Raw genomic sequence first — 22188 nt, 5'->3', positions numbered from 1 at the left:
GCGTCACGCTGAAGGAAAACAATCTGCGTCACTTCCTGTCTGACACAGATGCTTAGAAAACGTTTGGTAGCAGGAACTGTGGGAAGCTGCTGTGGTGACTCTGATGTGATGGCTGTGAGCCGTTGGGGACAGTGATTCTGAGAGGTGAGCGGGGTCATGTCGCCTGTTTCCTGTTCGGTAGTTCGATGCTGGTGTTCCGGTCCCGGGGGGACGGGTTTGAAGGCACCGGCTGGTTTGACACGTTGTGTTAACGCGTCCATTCATTGCCGCGCTGCTAAACTCTGTGAATAAGTGACAGCTAACAGGTAACTTTAGCTGAGCACGCAGTTAGTTATCAGTCTGAGCTTAGCTAATTACCTGCAGGCTGCTAGCCGTGAACAGGTTAACAGGTTGGAGCTTTTACTAGCTAACTTTACCTTAGCTTCCTAACTAACCGGAGTGGGTTTTTATATGTGTTTCGTTTCTATTTTCAGCTTTCTGAGTAAACCCTTCACGTTAGCTTGCTACAGACTGACTGTGCGTGGCTTAGTTTTTATCATCAGTTAATCCTTTCAGTTTGTTTTGCGAGCATAGAAAGTTTAGAGAGTTTTTCTTTAATACTTTTGGATCTATAGCTTTCAACTTAAGGAATCCATCAGAGGCCTGTACCACGAAGCAGGATTTGGGGCTGAGCGAGGTAACGTCAGGGTTAACCCAGCGTGTCACTGTTATCAAGGTGTGGTACATCGCCATGGTAACTCATGCAGCAGACCTAACCTGCTCAGGTGGAGGTCACGTGCATGATGAGATATGTCAGACCTCTGTACGCGGGTTGTAAGAAGCTCTTATGTTTTTATCTTTCCCTCGTGACCACCTTTAAGAAGTAAAGCAGTCAAGCAAACCAGTTAGTGCACATTAGATTATATAAATCTAAATATAAAAGAACCTGAGATGTGAGAAAATGTGCCTATATATGTATAATAGGAAAAGAAAAACTATACAGGATCTTTGAAATAAATATATTTCACAGCAGTGTAGCAACAGAATAACAGTGTACATTCACCATTCCAGAAATATTACACTGACCTAAATATAGAGTCCCTACCAGTCCAGTTTCAGAATGTGCTTTATACATGTATGGAGAGACGGGAGGGGGGAAGTAGCTGGGGACTGATGCTGCAGGGTTATCGAAGGTTCAAGAGTCTGATGGCTTTGAGAATGAAACCTCTTCTCAGAGAGCAGCGGGGAGAACACTGCGTGGTCAAGCTGGGCGGAGTCTCTGATGATGTTATGGGCTCTACTGAGATGTGTTTGTGTGTGATGTCCTAAATGGGTGGATGGTAAGGGAAAGGTGTGCTCTCCTTAACCAGCACATGAAGTGCAGGTGCTGCTGAGCCCGTTCAACCAGTGTTAATGTGTTCAGTGACCAGTCCGGACGATCATTTATCTGTACTGCAGGGAATTTGGGGGCGATCGTGGCTCAAGAGTTGGGAGTTCGCCTTGTAATCGGAAGGTTGCCGGTTCGAGCCCCGGCTTGGACAGTCTCGGTCGTTGTGTCCTTGGGCAAGATACTTCACCCGTTGCCTACTGGTGGTGGTCAGAGGGCCCGGTGGCGCCAGTGTCCGGCAGCCTCGCCTCTGTCAGTGCGCCCCAGGGTGGCTGTGGCTACAATGTAGCTGCCATCACCAGTGTGTGAATGGGTGGATGTTCAAGGTTCTTTATTTGTCACATGCATAGTTATACAAGTATAACACACAGTGAAATGTAGCCGGGATGACTGGATATGTAAAGCTCTTTGGGGTCTTTAGGGACTAGTAAAGCGCTATATGAATACAGGCCATTTACTGCAGGGAATTTGATGATGCTGACTATCTCCACAGCACTGCTGTTAATGATGAGTGGTGGATGACTGTGCTGTTTTCTCCTGAAGTCAACGATCACTCCTGATCGTTGACAGTAATGAGACCCACCACGATGTGTCAGCAGTGCAAACCACAGTGGACTTGGGACAGAATAAGAATTTCTTTGCATGTTTGTGATTGTCCATTGCTGTGAATACTTGTGCTTTTATTTGAACAGGCTTGTAGCTAGATTAATAAACTCTGGGTAAACTTATCAAGTTGATTTTCACCTTCACAAAACAGCCTGAACCTGATAACTGGAGCAGATTTAGGCAGTTGTTTTAAATTAGAGCTGCACACAAAGAGAGGATCATGCTATTGGACCCATCTTTACACAGTAACCTTAATTGGCGGCCTCCCTGCAGATATGAGGCCCTTTATTGTCTGTGTTACTGCTTTTCAAACAAGCGCAGTGGCTGTTACTCAGTGTTTTGAGTTTTGAAGTGACCTCTGCCCTTTTATTTTGTTTGCTCATCTATTCAGGTTGTTCTTGTGATGTTAGTCTTATAATTAGTCTGTGTGTTAAACCACTGTATGCTCAAAAGATGGACAGTTTTAAGTTGAAACTCCGAGTTGCTGACATGGTTGATATTTGGGACCAGAAAACAAGTTTCAGCAACAAAACATCCATAAGGGATGTCAACGAGAAAATAACGGAGGATCACGTCATGGTATAAAGATCAAACAAGATCAAACAGATAGTTCGGGACGACGTGTCGGATCCCTATTTAGAATACAAATTCAGTGCACATTTAAAGAGCCTGTATGTAAATGTTTTATTGTGAAAATTTAGTCCGTGCTTTCCAGGTGGCCTGTTTGTTTCCCGTCTTGTGGCTGCTAACAGCTGTGTCAGCTACCACTCAGATGAGTCTGATGGACGCCCACTCTGCTGTCTTTGAGTGCATTAGGTGATGATAGTCCTTACAGGAAGTGGTCAATGCGTTGATCAAGGACTGCCGTCACGGGCTGAAGTCCAGGAGTTTTGCCTTAAAAGTACTACTACTAATAATAATGTAGCTACCTCCAGTAAAATGTACTTTTTTTTTTGTACACTCCATCAGAAGAACCCAGAGAAGGAGCAGCCATGGCCTGTGCTCGAGTGCCACTGGATGAGCAGCAAGTGACCGAGCCTGGCCCTCTGGGAAAGGAGCGCACGCTGCCTGCACTGGTGAGTCGGCACTGATGGTTTTATGCTAATGTTCACTCAGACAGCTGCTCACCTCTCATACTGACCAGGATCCCAACCTGTGCTTTCTGCCATCCATCAGCACCCAGACAGGACAGAGGAGCGCTGTTTCGTGCCTTACAAGCCCCCTCCAGAAGACGGCTCTCCAGCTGACGTGGAGGAGTTTTTAGAACATGCCAGATTCATCACAGAGGACCTGGAGTGGCTGCTTGCATTGCCTCATGACAAGTTCTGGTGTCAGGTACAGTCGTGTCAACGTGTTATGTAGAGAAAACTCAACGGCTCGCGCTCTGCAGGACTGCCTGTGTTTTATTTTGTGCAACACAAAGACTAATGCTTCAAACACACCTGCTCTTTAGCAGACAGTAATGTCACATGATCCTGGCCTATGGATGCAGTGTTCATAGACCAGTATTACACTGATCTGTTTCTGTTATCAGAAACATGTTAACAGTTTGTGTTGTACCAAGATGCAAACTGTCAAAAAAACACAAGAAAATTGTGAACAGATAAAAATAATAAAGATTAAAACAATCAAATAAATGAATACATAAATAATGTAAATACAATTAAAAAGATAAATATAAAATAATTATATAAAAGCAAAAAACTGTAATAATAAAATTAATAAAAACTCTATAAACATTAGTACAAACATAACAGTAGACAGTAGGAAAGCTGTTGCCGTGAGAGCGTGTCTCAGTACGTCTCAGTGCCTCTTAGATAATAAAAGCAGGATTATTTTTATGGAACTGTAATAAATCCATGTACAGCATGTGTGGGTAAATAGAGAAGCCTTTAATAAGCTACCAGGTTAGTTTAAGGAAGCAGGGGAATCTCTGTTGTTCAATGAAAAAGGTGCCAAAATGGTGAATGACCGACGGCTCAGAAGCTGCACAAGAAAAAGTCAAGAGGAAAAGACTCAGGAAGGAGTGCAGAGAGAGGCTGATGGTATCAGACATGACCTTCAGCTGCCGAAGGGTCAAGAATAGTTCTTGCTGTGATAGTAAGACTTTAACATTGATGCCACATTCAGGTGCACATTTGTCATTCAGCTGCAGGCGTCCTCTGGAGCCGGGTAGCAGTTTAGATTTCTGGTGACTCACGTGTAGGAAATGGTGCTGATGCTAGAAGATGTTCTCCTCCTGATGTCGCGTGGCCTGTTTCTCCCATCAGGTGGTGTTTGATGAGTCCCTGCAGAGGTGTTTGGACTCTTACCTGCGTCACGCTCCTCGTGGCCTCGATCTCTCCACGCTACCCTCCTCCCCGGCGGTGGCTGACATGCAACGCTCCATCCACAAAGCGGTTTTCTTGACCTTCCTCCGTATGGCCACGCATAAAGAATCAAAGGTAGGAAAACTAGATCTTCAGCGGGTCTTACGGGCTGACGTTGGTGGTGACATAAAGTAGCGCAGTACGAAACCTTAACTTCCTCCACCTCCCTGCAGGAACACTTCTTTACCCCAGCCGTGTTTGGGGAGATCATCTACGAGAACTTTCTGTTTGACATTCCCAAAATTTTGGATCTTTGTGTGCTTTTTGGAAAGGGTAACGGCCAGCTGCTGCACAAGATGATAGGTGAGCTGTGTGTGAAATCTTATTTATGTTTCATGCCAGTTGTTGCACTCCGCTCACTTTCAACATGACGGCCTTTCAGAGAACATCTTTACTCAGCAGCCGTCCTACTACAACGACCTGGATGAGACGGTGGCCACAGTTTTACAGGCGAGAGCCCGCTTTTTGCATTTCACTGAAAAATATCCAAATGTCACAATTCCAAATGAAAAGCACATTGTTTCTGTCGGAGAATATTTGAATGCGCTTTTAACTTTTAACACTGTGTCAACTTCAGGTATTTGACACGGTCCTGCAGAAGTGTGGTCTCCAGTGTGAAGGAGCCACCGCTGCAGAGCCAATGAAGCTGAATGCACACAAAAAACCCACTGCCATGACCATGAGCCAGCAGGTCAGTCAGACAGATGTGTAACAATATGCAGTTAAATAAATAAAATACTGAAACATCTGAGATCCATGAAGGAGACCACATCAGGTTGGCTCTCTCAGTCCATTAACTAAAAGAAAGTGACACAGCTGTGCAGGGTGAAGCTGAGTTTATCAAGTGGTCCATCTTCCTACGATCGAGCCTTCGACTGAACAGATGCAGATTTTCAAAGTCCTTATTGGCACATCGTGTTTGTGCTGAAAGGGAAATGATATCCTTCCTATTAAAACCATCTTAACTGTCGGTTCTCCGAATCGTGTGAGTCGCTGTGAATTGCGGGATGGTATTATCTCCGCCCCTTTCATAAAGGTTGGTCCAGTTTACGGTATTTGCTGCTAAATAAGGTGTGAAAGAAGGATTGAAACTCGTTTTTTTTCTTCTTTTTTTTGAGTACAGTGGGTCACTTCCTGTCGCTGTTTTTAAAAAAAACAAAAAACAAAACATGCTGTCATGTTCATTTGTAGCAGCTGTGGATGATAAGCAGAAGAAAAAGCGATTTCATTGGGATTAAGGTTAAAAAAAGATTACAGAACCTACAAGAATCAGTTTGTTTCACTGGTTTGGTCACAGTCTCACAGTGTCGTGCAGCTCTCTTCAAATAGAGCTCAGATTCAGAACCTCACGATAACCTTCTGTTCACCCAGGATCTCTAAGGATCTCTTCCATCTAAAAGCCAGCTGTCTATGAGCCGTGCCTCACCTTTAGTGCTCCAGCCTGCTAAACATAGGTTGTTATTATAGGAACAGATTTTTGCACAGTCATTTCAAGATAAAGGCCTGTACCTCGGTGGTGCAACTGGCTTAACTACTAGGCTGACTACGGTTCTACAGAAGGTGTTCTGATTGATAATATCTTTTATAATTTCTGTCCTAGGAACTGTTAGATATAATTTTGTACCTGTGTGACTCAACCACCACCATCAATGCCTTCCTGGACATCTTCCCCGCAGCCTGCACCAGCTTCCAGTCCCACAGCTTCCTCAGCAGGTAGTTACCCTGAAAGTTTACCGTGAGTCGTACCTCCATAAAACCTTCTCACGATCTTTGTGTTTTCTCTGCTGGCAGTCTGACCTCGTTTTATGAGACCGGTGTGCCTGACCTCGAGAAGGCGATCAGAAAGAGAAACTTTGACGATAAAAGGTGAGCGTCTGCTGCGTAAAGACAAAACCAAACAGGAATGTAAGTGCGAGGGGAAACGTTTACCACCTGAGCGATGACAAACTTTCTTATAGTCTTCAGGAGGACCTGTGGAAGAGGCTGTCTCACTCCTGTCGTAAGATGGTGGAGACGGTGCACCTGCTGCTGCACCACACCTGCCTACAACCAATCCTGGAGGGGTGAGACGCCCAGAGTTTTTGCATGGAGATTAGCAGGATTAGCATTACATGTTTAAACAGACACACCCATTAAAACTTCTACTGGTTTCCTCGCAGGAGAGAAAACATGCAAACATTTGCAGAGGAACTGCTGCAATATTTCACATCATTTTTACCTGAGAAAAGGTGAGATGGACGATTAGTAATTTATCTCAGTCTATAAGCCAATATTATAATAAGCACGTTTTCAAACAACAAAGAAAAAAGTTCAAACAACTTTGCAAGTAAATAATGAAATATTAAAATTAACAGAGAAACTGAATTTCATCAGTTATTCACACTGACTTATTGTTGGAGCTGATTGTTTTTGGAAAGTTTGAAACCTTTTCAGTGTTTTGTCGTTCAGTATACGGGTTATTCTGGTTTTTGCTTGAACTCTCTGATTGCTGCTGTAATGAGAAATATGTCATCAAAACTTAAATTTAACATCTGTTTCTTGTTCCTTCCAGATTCTTGACGGACTACGATGAGCAGTTCCCTGTTGCAGACGACATCAGCCTCCTGCAGCAGGCCGTCCCTGTCATGTATCCTCAGCGCTTCACAGCAGGACATTTCTAAAGGCTGTTATGACTAACAGTAGCCTGAAAGCACTCACACAAACAGTTCAACAACACATGGCCACGATTTTCAAACGTACAAAGAAAGCTGTTGCTACAGCAAGCATTGAAAGCCTCAGAAAACTGCTGAGCCTTCACTGTTGGCTTTCCCTGTGAGCTATGTTGGTTTTAGACGTACTCATTTTAAGTTAAAATAGTTGACCCTGTTTCAAAGTTCACTAATGCCATTAACAAAATGTAAAGAGACCACCACTGTGGTTTGCATTAAGTTTATATCTGCATTCATATGTGCAGTTATGGAAGGACTGGTATTCCAGTGGACCACACTCCAGGCAGTCACTAGAAAACACCAACTTCCAGAAATAAACCACACTCGGTTGCATTGTGTGGGTTGTGTTGCACCATCCGATTGCTGTAAAATAAAGCGTGCGGCACAATCAGAATATATGCATATTTGTGGGTGAGAGATAAAGAGGCAGAGAGGAAGTTCATTTCTCACGTCCACCGTAAAGAGAAAAGTCAAAAATACCAAATCACTGATTACTACGTTTACATAAAGGGATGTACAATTTATCCTACTATTATTAATTAGTGATAAAGTGATCGGATTTCCTCCTTTATTATATTTCCGGGCTGTTTTACGTGTTCTGGTAACAGCAGGAACATTAGATGGTAGTTTATCAGCAGATTTATGATAATGTTGGAGCATTTATCTGTTGAGCTGAGCGAGTGTGTGCTGCGTGGGCTCAGCTTAGAATAGAAATACAGTGTTTGTAATTGAAGTGAGATCCAGGAGCGCTCATTTGGCCACTTATGGTGACGCATTTTCATTTCATGAAGGACTTTTAACTTTAACTGGGGATAATGCAGTTTATATATTCAACAGTGGCATTATTGCACTATGTGATGTTTTTTAATTAAGTAATTAAAAACATATGAGAATTTGTTTCATCCCTTATTGTCTTCCATTGTAATATCGTAATATTTAAGCTTCTTAGGGTTCAGACTGTTGCTCTGATGGATGATGGGATGGATCTTAAATCTCAAAGCCAGACTTGGGTCTTAGTGTTGGATGATAAAGTGACTGTTGTTTTCCTCGGTACCTTCCTTAACCACCTTTTGCCTCAGTGATGAGACCAGGACGTCTTACTTGCTCCAGGGAGTTGAAAGTGCCTGGGACAGCGTGGGGCGACGGAAACCACAAAGCCAGACTCGGACTAGTCAGGCTCAAGCTTCTGCATCGCTATCGGCCAATCGGGAACCAGCAGCTGGTGCTGCTGCTTCCTCTTTGGCTGGCTCTAAACCTCAGGAGGTCAGAGAGCCAGCAGAAGGAGAGAGTACGAGGGGAGCAGAGGCCATGCTGGATGTCCCCCAAAGAGGAAACAATGTGAGCTCTGATTGTTACCGCTCAATGCACGATTATAGCAGCCCAGAGATTTTCCTTATTTTCTGTCCTATATATCCTGTTAAAATGGCCAAAGTTTTAAATAATTAGGTCAGCAAAGCTACTGCGATGGAGTCTAAAAACAGCCTGCCTTTGACGTGGTTTCAGGGCGCCGTGTATCCAGTGATCGGGGCGGAGCTGGAGTCTCTGCTGTCGTGTATCAGGGACCTACTTCCTGATTTGGGTGAAGGTTTCCTGCTGGAATGCCTGAAGGAATACAACTACAACTCCGAGCTGGTCATCAATAACATCCTGGAGGACCGGTTAGCTCCCAATCTGGCCAAACTGGACCGAGCCATGCCACGGTAACACACCGAGAGATTTATACATAATGCTGATATTTATCATCTGCTCTGTGATCTGACATTTATAGCAGTGTCTAACATAACATTTCTTTATCTAGATAATTTGATTATGTACTTTACTTATGGCGTAATCCATAATAATATGGGATCATCATCAAGCAAAAATGATGTCAAACTGCTTTGAGTTTGTGAGTTAATTTGACCTTCCCAGCCTTCACATCTAAAGGAAGTAGAATGGGATGTGGTAGAATGAATCCTGAATGTTTTAGGTGCAGACAGATGTTTCAGGGACGCCACATCTGAACACGGCTGCAGATGAAAACAGAGTCATTGTTCTGGAATAAAAATCTGCATGGTGTGCCTACAGAAGATATTTATAGCAACTTTAATAAACATCTGATGCAGAGAAAAACCTCCAAGGGCAGCAGGACGACAAATGTTTTGCTCACCTTTGTGTTACAGCACACATTTTTCCTTTTCATGTTTTTGTTGAGTCTGCAGTTTTGACGTTTGGGGCTCGTGTGCCTCAGTCTCGGTTCTCTGGGTGGTGTTTAGTGATCTTATAGTTTTAGAGTAGAAAAGTACACACGGTCTGGGTTGTGCTGATCAGTTTTAGATCACTGTAGAGTTTTATGCTATCATGTTTGTCGTGGCTCTTTTAGGCCAGTGAAAGAGGAGCTTCCGGCTGTTCTGAACAACAGATCCAACGTATTTGATGGTGACGAGTTTGACGTCTTCCGCAGAGAGCAGGTGGACATGTCCCGCGTCTGGAAGGGCCGGAGGTAAAAGCACACATCGAGATAATCACCGATCGGGAAGTTTTTTGGTTTTTTTTGGCCTGTCCCGTTTGGCTCTTTTGCCATCAGAATTGTTGTCTAAAGGCAAAGAAAGATGCCCAACGTATTTACTTTACCAAATTGACCATCCCAGCCTTGCCGTAATGGTCCATTTGATTCACCTTTTATTGTTTATTTTATTTTCACTTACTGAATACGGGACAGACTTGACTGGGGGAAAGAAGGGGAGAAAGAAAGAGGGAAAGAGAAACAGCTGTGAAGAGGGACGGGGGAGAAGGGCAAAAGACAAAAACCAACAGAACGGGCAGAGAAAAAAAAATGCATATATCAATCACCTGGATCATCTGCTGAGAAAGAAAAAAGAAAGCAAGCAGAAGAGAACAAGAGTAATAGAATAAACAACATCACAATGATATATGGGAATATGACAGTAAATACTAAATGTTAAACATTATTGTGCAGCACATAAGATCAACAGAACACAGTGTGCTTTGAGGTAGGAGCCAAAAAGGGTGTAGTTTGTGGGTGTGATCACCCGTGTGTACACCTGTGAGCATGGACGCGCTTGTTTTTTTTTTAAAAGGTTCCTTCATGTAATAATCTGCTAGAGTGTGTGGGGGGGCCACAGCCCCGTCCTCCAGGGCATGAAGCAGGTGTGGAGGAGATCAAAACTCCAGACATCCAGAGGCCCCCAGAACACAAGAGACCAAGGAAGACCAACAGAGGGGCAGCCGCGCCACTGTCCCAGAAAGAGCTGAGGAGAGTCCCAGATGAGGGCTCACTCAGCAGCCGCGGAGCAGAAGCCAGGGGGAGTTGCAGTGACGCGCCCGTGAGCTCCGCCGGCAGCCAGCTGCGCCTGAGTGACCGAGCCCCAGGCCGAGAGGCCGGGGGCACCCCACCTCCGAAGTGGCCCGAGCGAGCCCCAGGCTCCAGGCCCCGATAAGCGGCCGCCAAGGAGTGAGCCGGTGTGTACCTGGACGCCCATCCCCGGACACAAAGAACCACCAACGCACCGATGTCTGAGGGGGTCTGCCACTGGCAGGGGAAGTGGTGGTAGGGGGAGATAGGCCTCCAAACCTTGGAGGGCCTGAGGTGTCCCCAGAGAGGTGGCGCCTGACACCCAACCTGACATATAGACACAGACATACAGGCACACACAGATACAAACATCCATTCCCACCCTCATGCTCTCATATGCACTTACTCCACACTCAACCAACGTGGAGACAGACATAAAGAGACGTTGTACACACGATCACACTCCCCAAGCGTACTCTACAAACCGGGTCTAGGTGCCCCCGCCCCTGGAGGGGGGAACTGCACCCAGACCCAGGTGGTGTTTCCCTTTTCCCTGCGGTGGGGGGAGGCAGACCGCCCCGACTCCGCAGCAGCAGGAAGGCCCCACACTCCAGACCGCAGTCGGACGGCCAACTCCTCCTCCTAGTCCTAGCCCCCCTGCTCCAGCAGGTCGCAGAGAATGGGGGTGAGAGAAGACTCCAAACCTCCCTCCACCCGCTCATTGTAGTGTTGATGCATGTGTGTTCTAAGGTGCATTTAAAACCCAGGAGGGCTTGGAGCTACCTGCCAGAGAGCAGCAGGTAAGCGCATGGTCCCTCCTGCTAGCCCTCAATGTCTACGTGTATTTAAAATTGAGAGGTGGGCAACGATGCCAGGGGTGGGGTGTACACCCTGATGGTACTTTGGACTCCGTGTATCGTGCCCACCCCCAAGATCCTATATGTATGTGTAATGAGAGTGTGAGTAATGTGAATGTCTAAGTTGTGGGATAAAATTGAGGCAGAGGCAGCCAGAAGGGGACAGAGGGGGGGGTAGCCTCCTCTGCACCCTGGTGACATACCCCTACTCCAAGGCCCTGCATGTGTGGGTGGTTGTGGTGGAGCGGGAAGAGGGAGGCAGCTGGAGATGGGGAGGGAAGGAAGGGAGGGGCAAGTGACCCCTCCCTGGGGCCAGCTCCCCCGCTGACCCCAGTAGGCACCCCCATACTCCGCGACCCGCCAGGGAAAGGGGGCCCAGGCCCATCCAGACCGGGGCCCAGTGCAGCAGCGCCGCCCGGCCCCACAGAGCCCGGGACAGTCCACCCAACCCCACCACAGAGAAAACTGCACCCACCCCACCATCCACTCATCTTCCAGACTACATAAGACAATAAACACCCAGGCTGAGATCTTCCTCCACCTCTCCTGTATCTCCCCCTCCTGCAGAGGGAGCTCCCGAGGAGAGGAAAGCTCCTGCAAGATGTGACAATCTCCCCCACCGGTTGAAGAGCCCCCCAGGTGGCTCGACGCACCGGCGGCACCCTGCTCCAGGGCTGGGCCCCCATGCACCCACCCGCCCACAACCCCGGCAACACACCAACCAGGACCCAAGCCCCCGAGGCCCGGTCCGGGTCCCAGCCCAGAGACGGAGCGCCCCCAGAACCTCACGCCCATCCCGGACCCACCCAGGGCCAGCCAGGCTACCAGGTCAGTAACCCACGTCCGTCAGCACAGACCCTCCCCTAGCCCCGCTGCACGCAGCCGCGAGGAAACAGTCACCGGAGAGCCAACAGAGCCCCTAACCGGACATGACCGCTACCCCGGGTTGAGCCCCCCAAGGAAGATGCCTCCGGGGAACCCCCCGACGCCCTAAGCCTGTCCCTACCCCCACACCAATCACAACAGTGAAGGCGGGACCAAACTATGACCCCCCACCCCCACTAGGTGATGGAGCTGATCAAAGGAGCCCAGAGCAATTGATCTGATGTGGTGGCAGAGGCTGTATCAAGACTAATGTAATCTAATAGATAATTTCTATATTGGTTAGAATTAAGATTATTTTTATTTTTCCAGTTCATGAGGACTGTTTTCTTGGCTATGCATAGGGCAGTGAAAACCATATGGGAACCGATCGGGAAGTTAAAAAGAAAGTGGACGTGTTTTCAGTGTCAAATCTACCAGGTCCAGAGTAATATGTTCAGATGTTCACTTCCGTGCTGCTCTTATTTCAGGATGTTTGGCTCATAACTCAAACTCTGCGTGCCCTTAAAGACGCTTTGTTTTCCTGCAGGAAAGGTGAGAACGTTCGGGAGATGCTGAACGACAAGCGGCACATAGCGGAGCAGAAAGCGCGTTATCACACGTACGAGACAGTGGTGGACGAGGTCATCGTCGAACCCGGAGAATCCGCGACGGCCTACGAGCTGGACGACTATGACGACGAGTACGACGACACCTACGACATGAACCAAGTGGGCGCCAACGACCTAGATGGAGATTCTTTACTGACCAGAAGGTATCTTTGGTGTCGCTGATTATGATGGAGTGGAGACGCAGCGAGCCGGAATTAATTTCTGTTCCTCTGCAGGCCGTTCACGGTACCGCAGGTACTGAGAAAAGGAAACAAGGAAGAAGACGAGGAGGACGATCAAGACGATCAAGAGGAAGATGCTTCAAAGGTACGGAGATCATTTGATTGGATTTGAAATCTTTAATGCTGTGCGATGATGGAGTTTAGAAAATGTTGATGTTAATCTGTTACCTCACAGCTGCCTTGTTATTACGCGGAAGTCACACTTTCCATATATGATTTAACTTGCCGAAGTTTCAGCATTTAAATGGTTTGGTTATTTATGATTTGCCCTCAGCCCCCGTGATCGGCTTTGCACCACCACATTTCTAGAATCCTGGACAGTCCGTGTCTTATTGTTTGTCACTTCCTTTTATTTCAGAGCGCTGTAAACAGGGACCAGTTCGTGCAGGACCCGGCTGTGCTGAGGGAGCGAGCCGAGGCTCGAAGAGCAGCCATGCAGCAGAGGAAAGGGTAAAGACGATGCTCAGTTTGCGCAGGTTCACTCTGCTCAGCTGTTTCCGTCCAACATGTTCTTGAAAATATGTGCCGTCTTCCCTCCTGCAGCTTCCGGCCAGAGCGTTCCAGCAACGTGGCTGGCCGACCCAAAGGACAAGGACAAACCACTGAGACGTTACAGGACCGGCGAAAGAAGGAGACCAACAAGAGCCGTGTAGCCAACCACAACCGGCGCAGCATGGCCGACCGCAAGAGGAACAAAGGCATGATCCCCTCCTGACCTGTGGCTCAACCGCAATGGACTGATGGGAGAAGGGGAGGATGAGGTGTGCGTGAAAGCTGAAGGATCTGGGCTCTGGTGTGGTTCTGGTTTGACTGTGGTTCAGGTTCCAGTCACTGTGAAGGCCGTCACAGATTTCGTTAGTTTTCAGAATGGTTTCGGTAAAACTGCATTTTGGCTTTTTCTTTTATTAAAAGTTGCCAACAGGCTTTACTGAAATAGTTGAGAGATCTGTGTCGTGTTTGAGCCCAAAGGATTTTATTCTATAGTTCAATAAACATCAAGTGTGAGCGAAGGACTGACGATAAAGAATAACATGTAACAAATCATTTTATTATTAAGATCCAGGGTGATCTAACAAAGTTTCTTTGACATCATCATCATCGACAAACAGACTACATAGGAATAAAAGGAGGAGACGTTCGGGAGTTCCTTCTGTAGCTGGAAGAACAATTACTGACCTGGAGATCAAGTCTGGAATTCAGCGGCCGACTCGTCCTGTTCGAGCATGTGCGAAAGCTGCTGCACGCGTGTATCATCATCTACTCCGCTCACACCACTGCTGTCCAGACTTCACCATAAATGAGGAAACTCCAACTCATAACGATGCTGTCGTTTGTGTTTGGAAGCACTTTCTGCAAGGATGGTCCTCGTGGAGAACTTCCTACACACTGCCATGCACACGCTATTTTCTATTCAGCGATGAGCTTTTTGTAACAATTTCAGCACAAAGTTATGCTTTTTGGAGTTGGCATTGCAAAAAAACATCACAAAATAAATACAATAAAACTATATGTTTAACATACTTTGAGTTTGTGGTTATTGGCAAAGTTTGGAAATAATTAGATTAAATTCCCGTTTTGCAGTAGGAACACACTTCAGAGTAAAAACGGTGATAATTATCTTCAGCTTTGGTAAGTACACGGCTTCTTTTCTGTGTTTCAGCACTGCAGAGATTTACTTTAATCACAGTTTGGATATGTCGTCTTCCAAAGAGCTGTTTGACATTTTTACTTAAAATCAGGTGAGAATGTTGTTACTGTGTTAGTAAATTGTACGAACCTACTGCCATTTACATCAAACACAGGGACAAAAAAACCAAAACTCAACTATGTCCAAACATGATTAAATCTGCCTGTCAGCACCTCTGCACTTCATTAACTCAATAGTCTTGGCTTGTAATCGAAAATGTAAAAATGGTTGTGCAGTGGATTTAGTTCAGTTTAATTTCCATATCTAAGTATATATACATTATTGTTAGGTAAACCTCTGGGAGAGAAAACTAAAAAGACAAAGACAAAAAACAGATGACCCTCTTATGAGCGGAACTTGGCAACAGTGGAAAGGAAGAACTCCCTTTTGACAGGAAGAGCTCGCTTCATCTGGACTTTCCCTCCAACCTTAAATTGGATAAACTGTTCTGAAAAAGAGATGGACCGACAACCCCACCCTTGAAGGCGTTACATGTAATGTTCAGTCAATTCTAACCAGTTAACCCTGACCTGTCCCAAAGCCTCTGGCCCTGATTGGTTTCTGTGATTTCAGGATTGGACAGGAAGTGATGTCGGTCCTCCGTTTCATTCGTTTTCCTGTGGACAGACTCCAACACCAGCTTTTGGACTACAGCTGTTAACAGACTGTCCTGATGCCTCAGTTAACCTGGTGTGTCAACATGTGAGCGACTTCCCCACCCGTTGCAGATTCTGGGTGGAGCACAGACTGTATACAAAAGTCCTGTTGCATAAACTGCTGTTTGCCCACTACCTGACGTTTTATTCAATAAGACTTGAAAGTGACAACAGGGTTTATGAAAGCTAACAAAGAAAGAGAGCTGAAGGTAATTTTAAGTAGATTTTTATGCAACCAGAACTCTTTCTGGAGCCACAGAGGAGAGAGAGATTTAAGGCCCGTCCACAGGCTACATCCAAATTAGCAGCCCTGCAGCTCATTGGTAAGGAAAGAGGATGGGCCATAAGCTAACGAGGTTCTGGTATTCTGATTCTTTAGGATGGAGCCAGACTTGCTGTCATTTCAGTCTGGCTTCATTTTTTTTTCTTTTCTTTAAATCTTAGAAACACGAGTGGAATTCTTCTCATCAAACTGCAGAATTCAAATTTCCCAAAGATAATTCATTTAAATGGAAAATAAGAGCTGAAAAGACACTGCAGCAGATCTATGATTTGTAAAGTAAAACTGTAGCAGCTGTGAGAGCACTCGTTACACAGAGCTTCATAAAAAGGGACAATATCCTTCTATGCTGCCAACACAATCCTACCTGTTCAGCATCACTGATTGTGCAGGTGAAACTAAACTGGCTGCTGATGTATGCTAAGCATGATTAATTGCAGGAAAAATAAATAAAATGGTAAAGGAGGAGTTTAAGGATGTGTTTTTTTCCCTACATGATACCAGCTGGTACACACTGACTCCTGCACTACGACTACAGAAGCTCTACAACTACCACTGAACTGCAAAGTACCAAAGACGACCATTTTTTAAACTTTCAGTCCTCCCTGGTTGTTGGTTACTGACATCATTTTGACCTAAAGTGAACCAGGTGATCAGTACATCCACACTAAAAACATAAAAGCATTGAACGCCTTTGCACCAGCAGCTGACTCAGATACTGAGGTTGTCAGTTTTTACACATACTGATCCCAGAAACAGTTGCATTTGCTGCTGTTTACACACCGAGTTGTACAGTAACGAGATCTCAAGAAGAAGTTCTGTTCACAGATAACACGACCAGTGGGGAACTTCGTAGTACTGCTTTAAACTACCACTGTATGTTGTAGAGGTTAAAATCTGATGGCCGGTCAGCAGCGACGACAAGTTTATGCTCCCAAATCCACAGCTGGAAGGAGGAAGTGTTGAGGTCGCTTTAACCAAAAACAAAAAATAAGTGTCACTGAGGTCGGGATGTGAACCGACTCCCCGAGATGAAACGACTGTTAGCTGTCTTTGCAGATGCTGCCTGGAGAGGAAAAGATTCAGACACACATTTCAGTCCCGGTCGTGAAAACGATTAGACTGACAAAGACTTGAGACTTTAAAAGATCAGCCTTCTTCCACTGCAGACTAAAGTGTTTTACTACAAGTAATTTTAAGCCTTTACAAGAGGATGACAGAGGCGTGTACGAGTGTGTAAACTCACTGAGGATGCTGCGCTTGCACAGAGGACAGGTGTGCTGCAGCAGCAGCCAGGGGTCGACACAGTCTCTGTGATACTCGTGAAGACACGGCAGCACCCGCAGACACTGAGACGACATTTTATAGATGCATCATTTATTTAAATCACAAAGTTAGCCAAAAAGCAGAGCGTGTTTGACTATTTACTCTCATCATTCACAGTCACTCCCTTCTTACTGAATTAAACAGAGTTATAGTGTGTGTGTGTGTGTGTGTGTGTGGGGGGGTGTCGGCTGACCTGGTTGTTGTTAAAAGGCTCCAAACAGACGGCGCAGGTTTCCGCCTCTGCCAGCTGCGACGGGTCACACCAGGGTTTGGGCTGACGGTATCGTTTGGTCTTCAGGGATGACATCCTCTTCAGAACGTCCTGTTTGGGAAGGAGCTGAAAAACACAGTTCAATTCAATTCAATTGTATTTATATAGCGCCAAATCACAACAAAAGTCACCTCAAGGCGCTTCATGATACAGAGAAAACCCAACAATCATATGACCCCCTATGAGCAAGCACTTTGGCGACAGAGGGGAGGAAGAACTCCCTTTTAACAGGAAGAAACCTCCGGCAGAACCAGGCTCAGGGAGGGGCGGGGCCATCTGCTGCGACCGGTTGGGGTGAGAGAAGTAGCCAGCAGAACATCTCATGTACCGCTGATTTTTATTTCTGTGTGGGTGTAATTGTAGAGACGTTAGCTCATAGTATTAGATGACTTGAGGTGAATGTTGTTGTGATTTTAGTGTTATATAAATAAAATTTAATTGAAACTGCACGACAGAGGCCTGACTTAAAGTTCTCCTCACAGACAGCTTTTGTTTTGTGTAGGCTGCTTTGTTGTGCTCTTTGCCTCGAGCCTCTGTACTGCGGAAGTTTACACATTTGCTTAATGAACGCAAGGTCGCCGATTCACTCCCAGCCACACACACTGAGGTTACATCAGGAAGGCATCCAGCATTTAAAAATATCTGCTCTCAACTGTTCCTGAGAGCAGATACCTCAGGAACAGTTGCTGCTGTTTGAATCTTTTATTTGAAAGGAGCAGCCAATCAGAAAAACTTGGCTTAAAAAGGGGGGGGGGGGGACCCGAGGGGCTGTGCCAAAGCAAATTTTAAATAAAAAACATAATTGTCTACCTCTAAGTCGTCGTTCAGCTGGCGGCCTTGGTACTGCCAGCGAGCCTGAACGATGACTCCTGTGCTGAGGATCAGAGCCACCAGGAGGACGGTGTCCCACAGCTGCTGCAGGTACTTCTGTGAAGCAGCAACAACACGGATTCCTCTACATCACAAACAAGAAAAGTCTTCCAGATAAATTAGCTTATATTTCTAATTCTGTACCGTTCCATCTAATCGGGTTATCTTGACAAGTAGGAAGTCAGAGGTTTAGGCTCTAACACGAGTTACTCACTCGGCTCCTATGCAGCAGCTTAAAAGCAGACGTGTGTTTGACTGTGTCGTGTTTGCCCACCTGGACCTGAGAGTTGGTCTCGCCGGTGCAGATGACCCCCTGCCACTCCCCGTAGCGACCTCCTCTCGACCGCCCGCAGCTGGACCACAGCGTGAGCGTGGCTCCCTGCCCGAACACACAGCAGCAATGCGCTCACTGTCAGCTCAGCCTGTCATCTGTTCACTCACCACTGGAGGGTGCTAACAACTGAGATGGGTGTGGATCTCACCAGGTTGTCCTGCAGGATCGTCCTGTATGTGATTTTTGCCGTCGCCTGAAGGCCCCTGTGAAGAGGTCGGTGCAGATTTAGGTGCCGATAAAAATCATCTGCCACCTTCCAGTCCTCCTGCTTTGTTTGCATTTTTCTCCATTAGCGTTTCCAACAACCAACAAGCGCAGACTGTATATCAATGATGGCTAAGAACATCTGCATCCTCTCTCACGGGCAGCAGAGGGTGACATTTGTGACATCTACTGGACTCAATCACTACTTGTAAGTTTTTTTCATACAACACAGTGCTTGTATTGTGAAATACGGACACACTGATGCTGCCATTTTCAAATCCACATAAGACACATTTGACATGAAAGCCTATCGATAAATTGTAAACATCTCGCCTTGATGTGATTCTCCTGTCTCAGTGAGGCTGTTGAAATTGAGTGTGGCAGAACCTGAGTTTACTGCATGCATGCTTGAAATACCCTTGAAACCCATTTTTAAGGTAAGTTAACCTCCCACTGTTACTTTTTGAAGTTGTTCTGTGAAACTATGCAGGGCGCATTCAAATTAATGCACAGTTTCCATCAGCGTTCCGTCCCTCTGAATTGCAAACACATGTGCCATTATATGCAACTCACACTCATGGACGCATGTATGCAGCTGCATCTCTGATAATCAGGCACTGACCTGAGCAGTGCTCCGATCAGCTTGGTCACATTTTCTGATGTCTGGATCACAATGATGGGCTTGGACAGCACCTGGGATAAATCCATCTACAAACAGGAAAAACAGGGTTAAGAATTCAGCAGACTGAAATGTAAACACAGTCAGAGCTGTGCAGTTGAAAAAGACTTATTTAATGATATCTGCATGTTTCCATGCATAATGGTGGCTCTTCAATTAAGTTAGATACAACATAAAATACTATAATAGTCTCATATGAGAAAATAGAAATAGAGGTTGCGGCAACATCAAAAGCGGATTTACACAGTAAACCTAAAACAGCCACCAGCATTATTACTGTCAATGATCTGATAAGAAGCATGCACAGAGTGCAACAACGGCACATTTGGCTGGGCTGTTATGAAAGAAAGGTTCAAAAAACAAAAACCCTTTTCATCATGCTGTGTACTGCATGTCCTCTCACTGGCTTAATAAACATTAGATTCGGCCTCTCTTGCAGACAAAGAGTTAGCTGAGGTGCTTTGTGATTTACTAAATTATGAAGCGTACTTCCTAAACGATCAACACAAAAAGGTAAATGACACACAGGTTCATGAATGTCAGGAAATTTTGAAGAAAACAAATGTATGTTTCTCAGGTTTTCAGGGTCAGAGTTCATGTTTCAGGTCCAAACAATTCTCTTCCTCCTCATCGCCTGAAGAATCCCAGCAGAGCCTGCTCTTGAAGAGGTCTCCTCCTGTAAAAGGGAGTTCTTCCTTCCCACTGTTACCAAAGGGTGTTCACAAGGGGTCATCTGACTGTTGGCGGTTTTCTCTCTTATACTGCGATCAGTACAGTTACATCTGAGATCATAAAATAAAGCAGCAGTTTGGCTATGATAAAACTATTAATGATGAAGTTGTATCAAACGTGCCTCCCCGCTTAGATGTCTGCTGGGAGGGAGTAAGATGTGAGGACAGGGAAACGAGAAAGGCAGCTGGGTTACACTCATGGGAACTGTAGGTGCTGCTCTCAGATGATCCTCTCAGTTTCACTCTTCTTGAGGGATTCATGAAGAAATCCAAAAAAGCTTCTGCAAAGACATCCTTTTATGTTGTTGTCATCTCTGTCGCTTGGGGACTTCACTGGACCTAAACCTCAGATCTGTTTCTAATAGAATGTGAACATTTGAACTGTTGTTATATATGCAGCCATTTTTATGCCTTGTCCTGACACAGACTGGCATGAGGATGTTCACACTCCAGCGGCACTTGCAGTATAACCTGCAACTTTACTTTCAGCCTGTAACTTGCATCGGGGTCATGTACATGGACTGGCACATGTAAAAATAAGTCAAATAAGGAAAACGTCTGAGGAAGTTGCCGTACAGTTATGATGGAAAAGATGGAGAAACAAGATCCGTATCAACTGCAGACACATCCTTCTTTCTGAATTTTTACCTCACTGACGGTGTTTTGGTTGAGAGCCAGAATAATCAGCGCCGACGCTCCGAGGACCAACGCTCGCTTCATCTTGAACAGAGAGAAATCGATGTTACCTTTCAGGTTTAACTAAAATACTTCTAAAATACTGAAAACAGACTGATCACAGAACTAAAGCAGAAAGGCAATGTGGAACATGTGAAAACTAAGCAGTTGACTGAACTGTACAAATACCACTCACTTTATTTACCACAGCATCAGCGAAGGACTCCTGGTTCCCAGTCGAGGCTTTGCTTTCGTCTATCTCCACGGGCACAACCCCGATCCACGGCTCCTGCTTCTTGATGTCAGCCTCGTCTTCTCCTTCGTCCACTGGTGTCACCTCATCTCTAACCTAAAGACAAAGGACAGGGAAACAGGCTGAACATCTGCCCTGCACCAGGGTGGAAGTTCTGACGGGTGATTGTTGATCTGTTTTTAATATTAGTACATCTTCTTTTATCTCTTTTACCTGAAATGTGTGATTGGTCCACATACAAAAAAGGCAACACGTTAAAGTTAAATTTTTCTATCTAAAATCTTATTTTAAGCCAAAAAAAAAATAAAACGTAGTTAACAAAACAAATTGTTATTTTGGGCTCGTGTCACCCGCATGTACCACTCTATTAAAGGACCAGGACAAGAGCCGAGCAGCTTTGACCCCCCCAGGCCCACTCACCAGGACCAGGTCTGCCTCCAACTCTTCTCGCTCCTCGTCCCGCTGCTCGGAGCTCCCACCGCCCAGGCTGGACTCAACCACCTCCCCCTGGAGCAGGTCGCTCGCATCTGGCCGCTGTTCCAAGAAAACCTCTACCAGAGCAACCTGCTCCGCCACCGCCAGCAGCCCCGGCCACCGCAGCAGCAGCAGTAGCAGGAGCGGTAACGACACCCCGAGGCAGCACCAGCGAGGGGAAGCCATGACCCCCAAAACAACACAGAGGAAATAGAGCAGAAAACTGCAATAAATCCACGGTTTTAATCAACTGTCAGACATTGTTTTGGAAAAGCCGTAGCGCTTCCCTTCGCCAGTTAGCTCGCAGAGCCCCGGAGAATGTAAACAAGAAAAACAGCTTCCGGTCGAACCCGGAAGCTGCAGGATAATTATTCTCTTGCATAGGAAAAACGCAAAAAAGGCCCTTTAGACAGCATCGACAGAAATTAAATCACATGCTAATGCTGTTGATTAGCTATCGATGTATCACACTGGTTATGAACTGCCAACTTTAGCATATGACTGTTTCTCACGCTAGCGTACAGTCGCTGAGCTTTTAATTTAAACAGAGACGAATAAAAACACCGAGAGAAGTACTCTCTCACACTTCCTTTTTCGCTTTAAAGCTAGGCCTCAACCCTACAGCTAAAGTTCCGTATAAAACATTTTCAAAACGGCCTGGTGTTTATACTAAGATGGTGAATAACTAAATTCCCTTTATCAAAGTCTAATATTTTTCAGAAAGCACTGGAGATAAAAATCAGGATCTTTTAACAAGTTCATTTTCTCACTTGCCCGGTACGATATAGGATAGCACACTCACACATTATTAGTTTTAATGATAAATTAAAACG

The 22188-nt window shown here is 45.7% G+C and overlaps 2 protein-coding genes across 3 annotated transcripts; one reads left to right on the top strand and one right to left on the bottom strand.

Moving 5' to 3' along the window:
- Window positions 1–60: 60 nt before the first annotated feature.
- ascc2 (activating signal cointegrator 1 complex subunit 2) lies at window positions 61–14395 on the top strand. Of its 2 annotated transcripts, none has more exons than XM_085367570.1 (19): window positions 61–144; window positions 2945–3048; window positions 3149–3307; window positions 4243–4416; window positions 4515–4644; window positions 4724–4791; window positions 4919–5032; window positions 5942–6054; window positions 6133–6207; window positions 6300–6404; window positions 6501–6569; window positions 6893–6967; window positions 8129–8387; window positions 8553–8749; window positions 9412–9531; window positions 12613–12837; window positions 12910–13000; window positions 13274–13365; window positions 13459–14395. In XM_085367570.1, exons 2-19 carry the CDS (start codon window positions 2965–2967, stop codon window positions 13628–13630), a joined length of 2322 nt encoding a protein of 773 aa, XP_085223696.1. In that variant the 5' UTR covers window positions 61–144; window positions 2945–2964; the 3' UTR covers window positions 13631–14395. The 2 variants fall into 2 exon arrangements, with proteins under 2 accessions (XP_085223696.1, XP_085223695.1); XM_085367569.1 differs by having other exon boundaries at window positions 2942–3048.
- rnf215 (ring finger protein 215) lies at window positions 13893–21664 on the bottom strand. Its single transcript, XM_085367571.1, has 10 exons — window positions 21302–21664; window positions 20825–20977; window positions 20602–20673; window positions 19166–19251; window positions 18488–18542; window positions 18280–18384; window positions 17946–18062; window positions 17058–17201; window positions 16785–16887; window positions 13893–16604 (listed from the first exon to the last, which is right to left on the bottom strand). Exons 1-10 carry the CDS (start codon window positions 21539–21541, stop codon window positions 16582–16584), a joined length of 1098 nt encoding a protein of 365 aa, XP_085223697.1. The 5' UTR covers window positions 21542–21664; the 3' UTR covers window positions 13893–16581.
- Window positions 21665–22188: the final 524 nt, after the last annotated feature.

This window comes from Diplotaxodon limnothrissa, linkage group LG12 (assembly GCF_057381915.1).
Source record: "Diplotaxodon limnothrissa isolate DT_005_m linkage group LG12, D_limnothrissa_male_GT1.1, whole genome shotgun sequence".
Lineage (NCBI taxonomy): Eukaryota > Metazoa > Chordata > Actinopteri > Cichliformes > Cichlidae > Diplotaxodon > Diplotaxodon limnothrissa.
Note: the sequence above shows the minus strand (reverse complement) of the source record. Positions and strands in the feature narration are given on the sequence as shown.

Bases quoted from the DNA above. Each gene is read 5' to 3' on its own strand.
- ascc2 (XM_085367570.1), top strand. From the start codon at position 2,965: ATGGCCTGTGCTCGAGTGCCACTGGATGAGCAGCAAGTGACCGAGCCT. The intron at 8,388-8,552 runs GTGAGCTCTGAT...ACGTGGTTTCAG, and splicing joins TCCCCCAAAGAGGAAACAAT to GGCGCCGTGTATCCAGTGAT. The intron at 13,366-13,458 runs GTAAAGACGATG...TCCCTCCTGCAG, and splicing joins GCCATGCAGCAGAGGAAAGG to CTTCCGGCCAGAGCGTTCCA.
- rnf215 (XM_085367571.1), bottom strand. From the start codon at position 21,541: ATGGCTTCCCCTCGCTGGTGCTGCCTCGGGGTGTCGTTACCGCTCCTG. The intron at 17,202-17,945 runs GTAGACAATTAT...TGTGTTTTTCAG, and splicing joins AGCTGAACGACGACTTAGAG to CTCCTTCCCAAACAGGACGT. The intron at 16,888-17,057 runs GTCAGCCGACAC...ATGTCGTCTCAG, and splicing joins AGCCTTTTAACAACAACCAG to TGTCTGCGGGTGCTGCCGTG.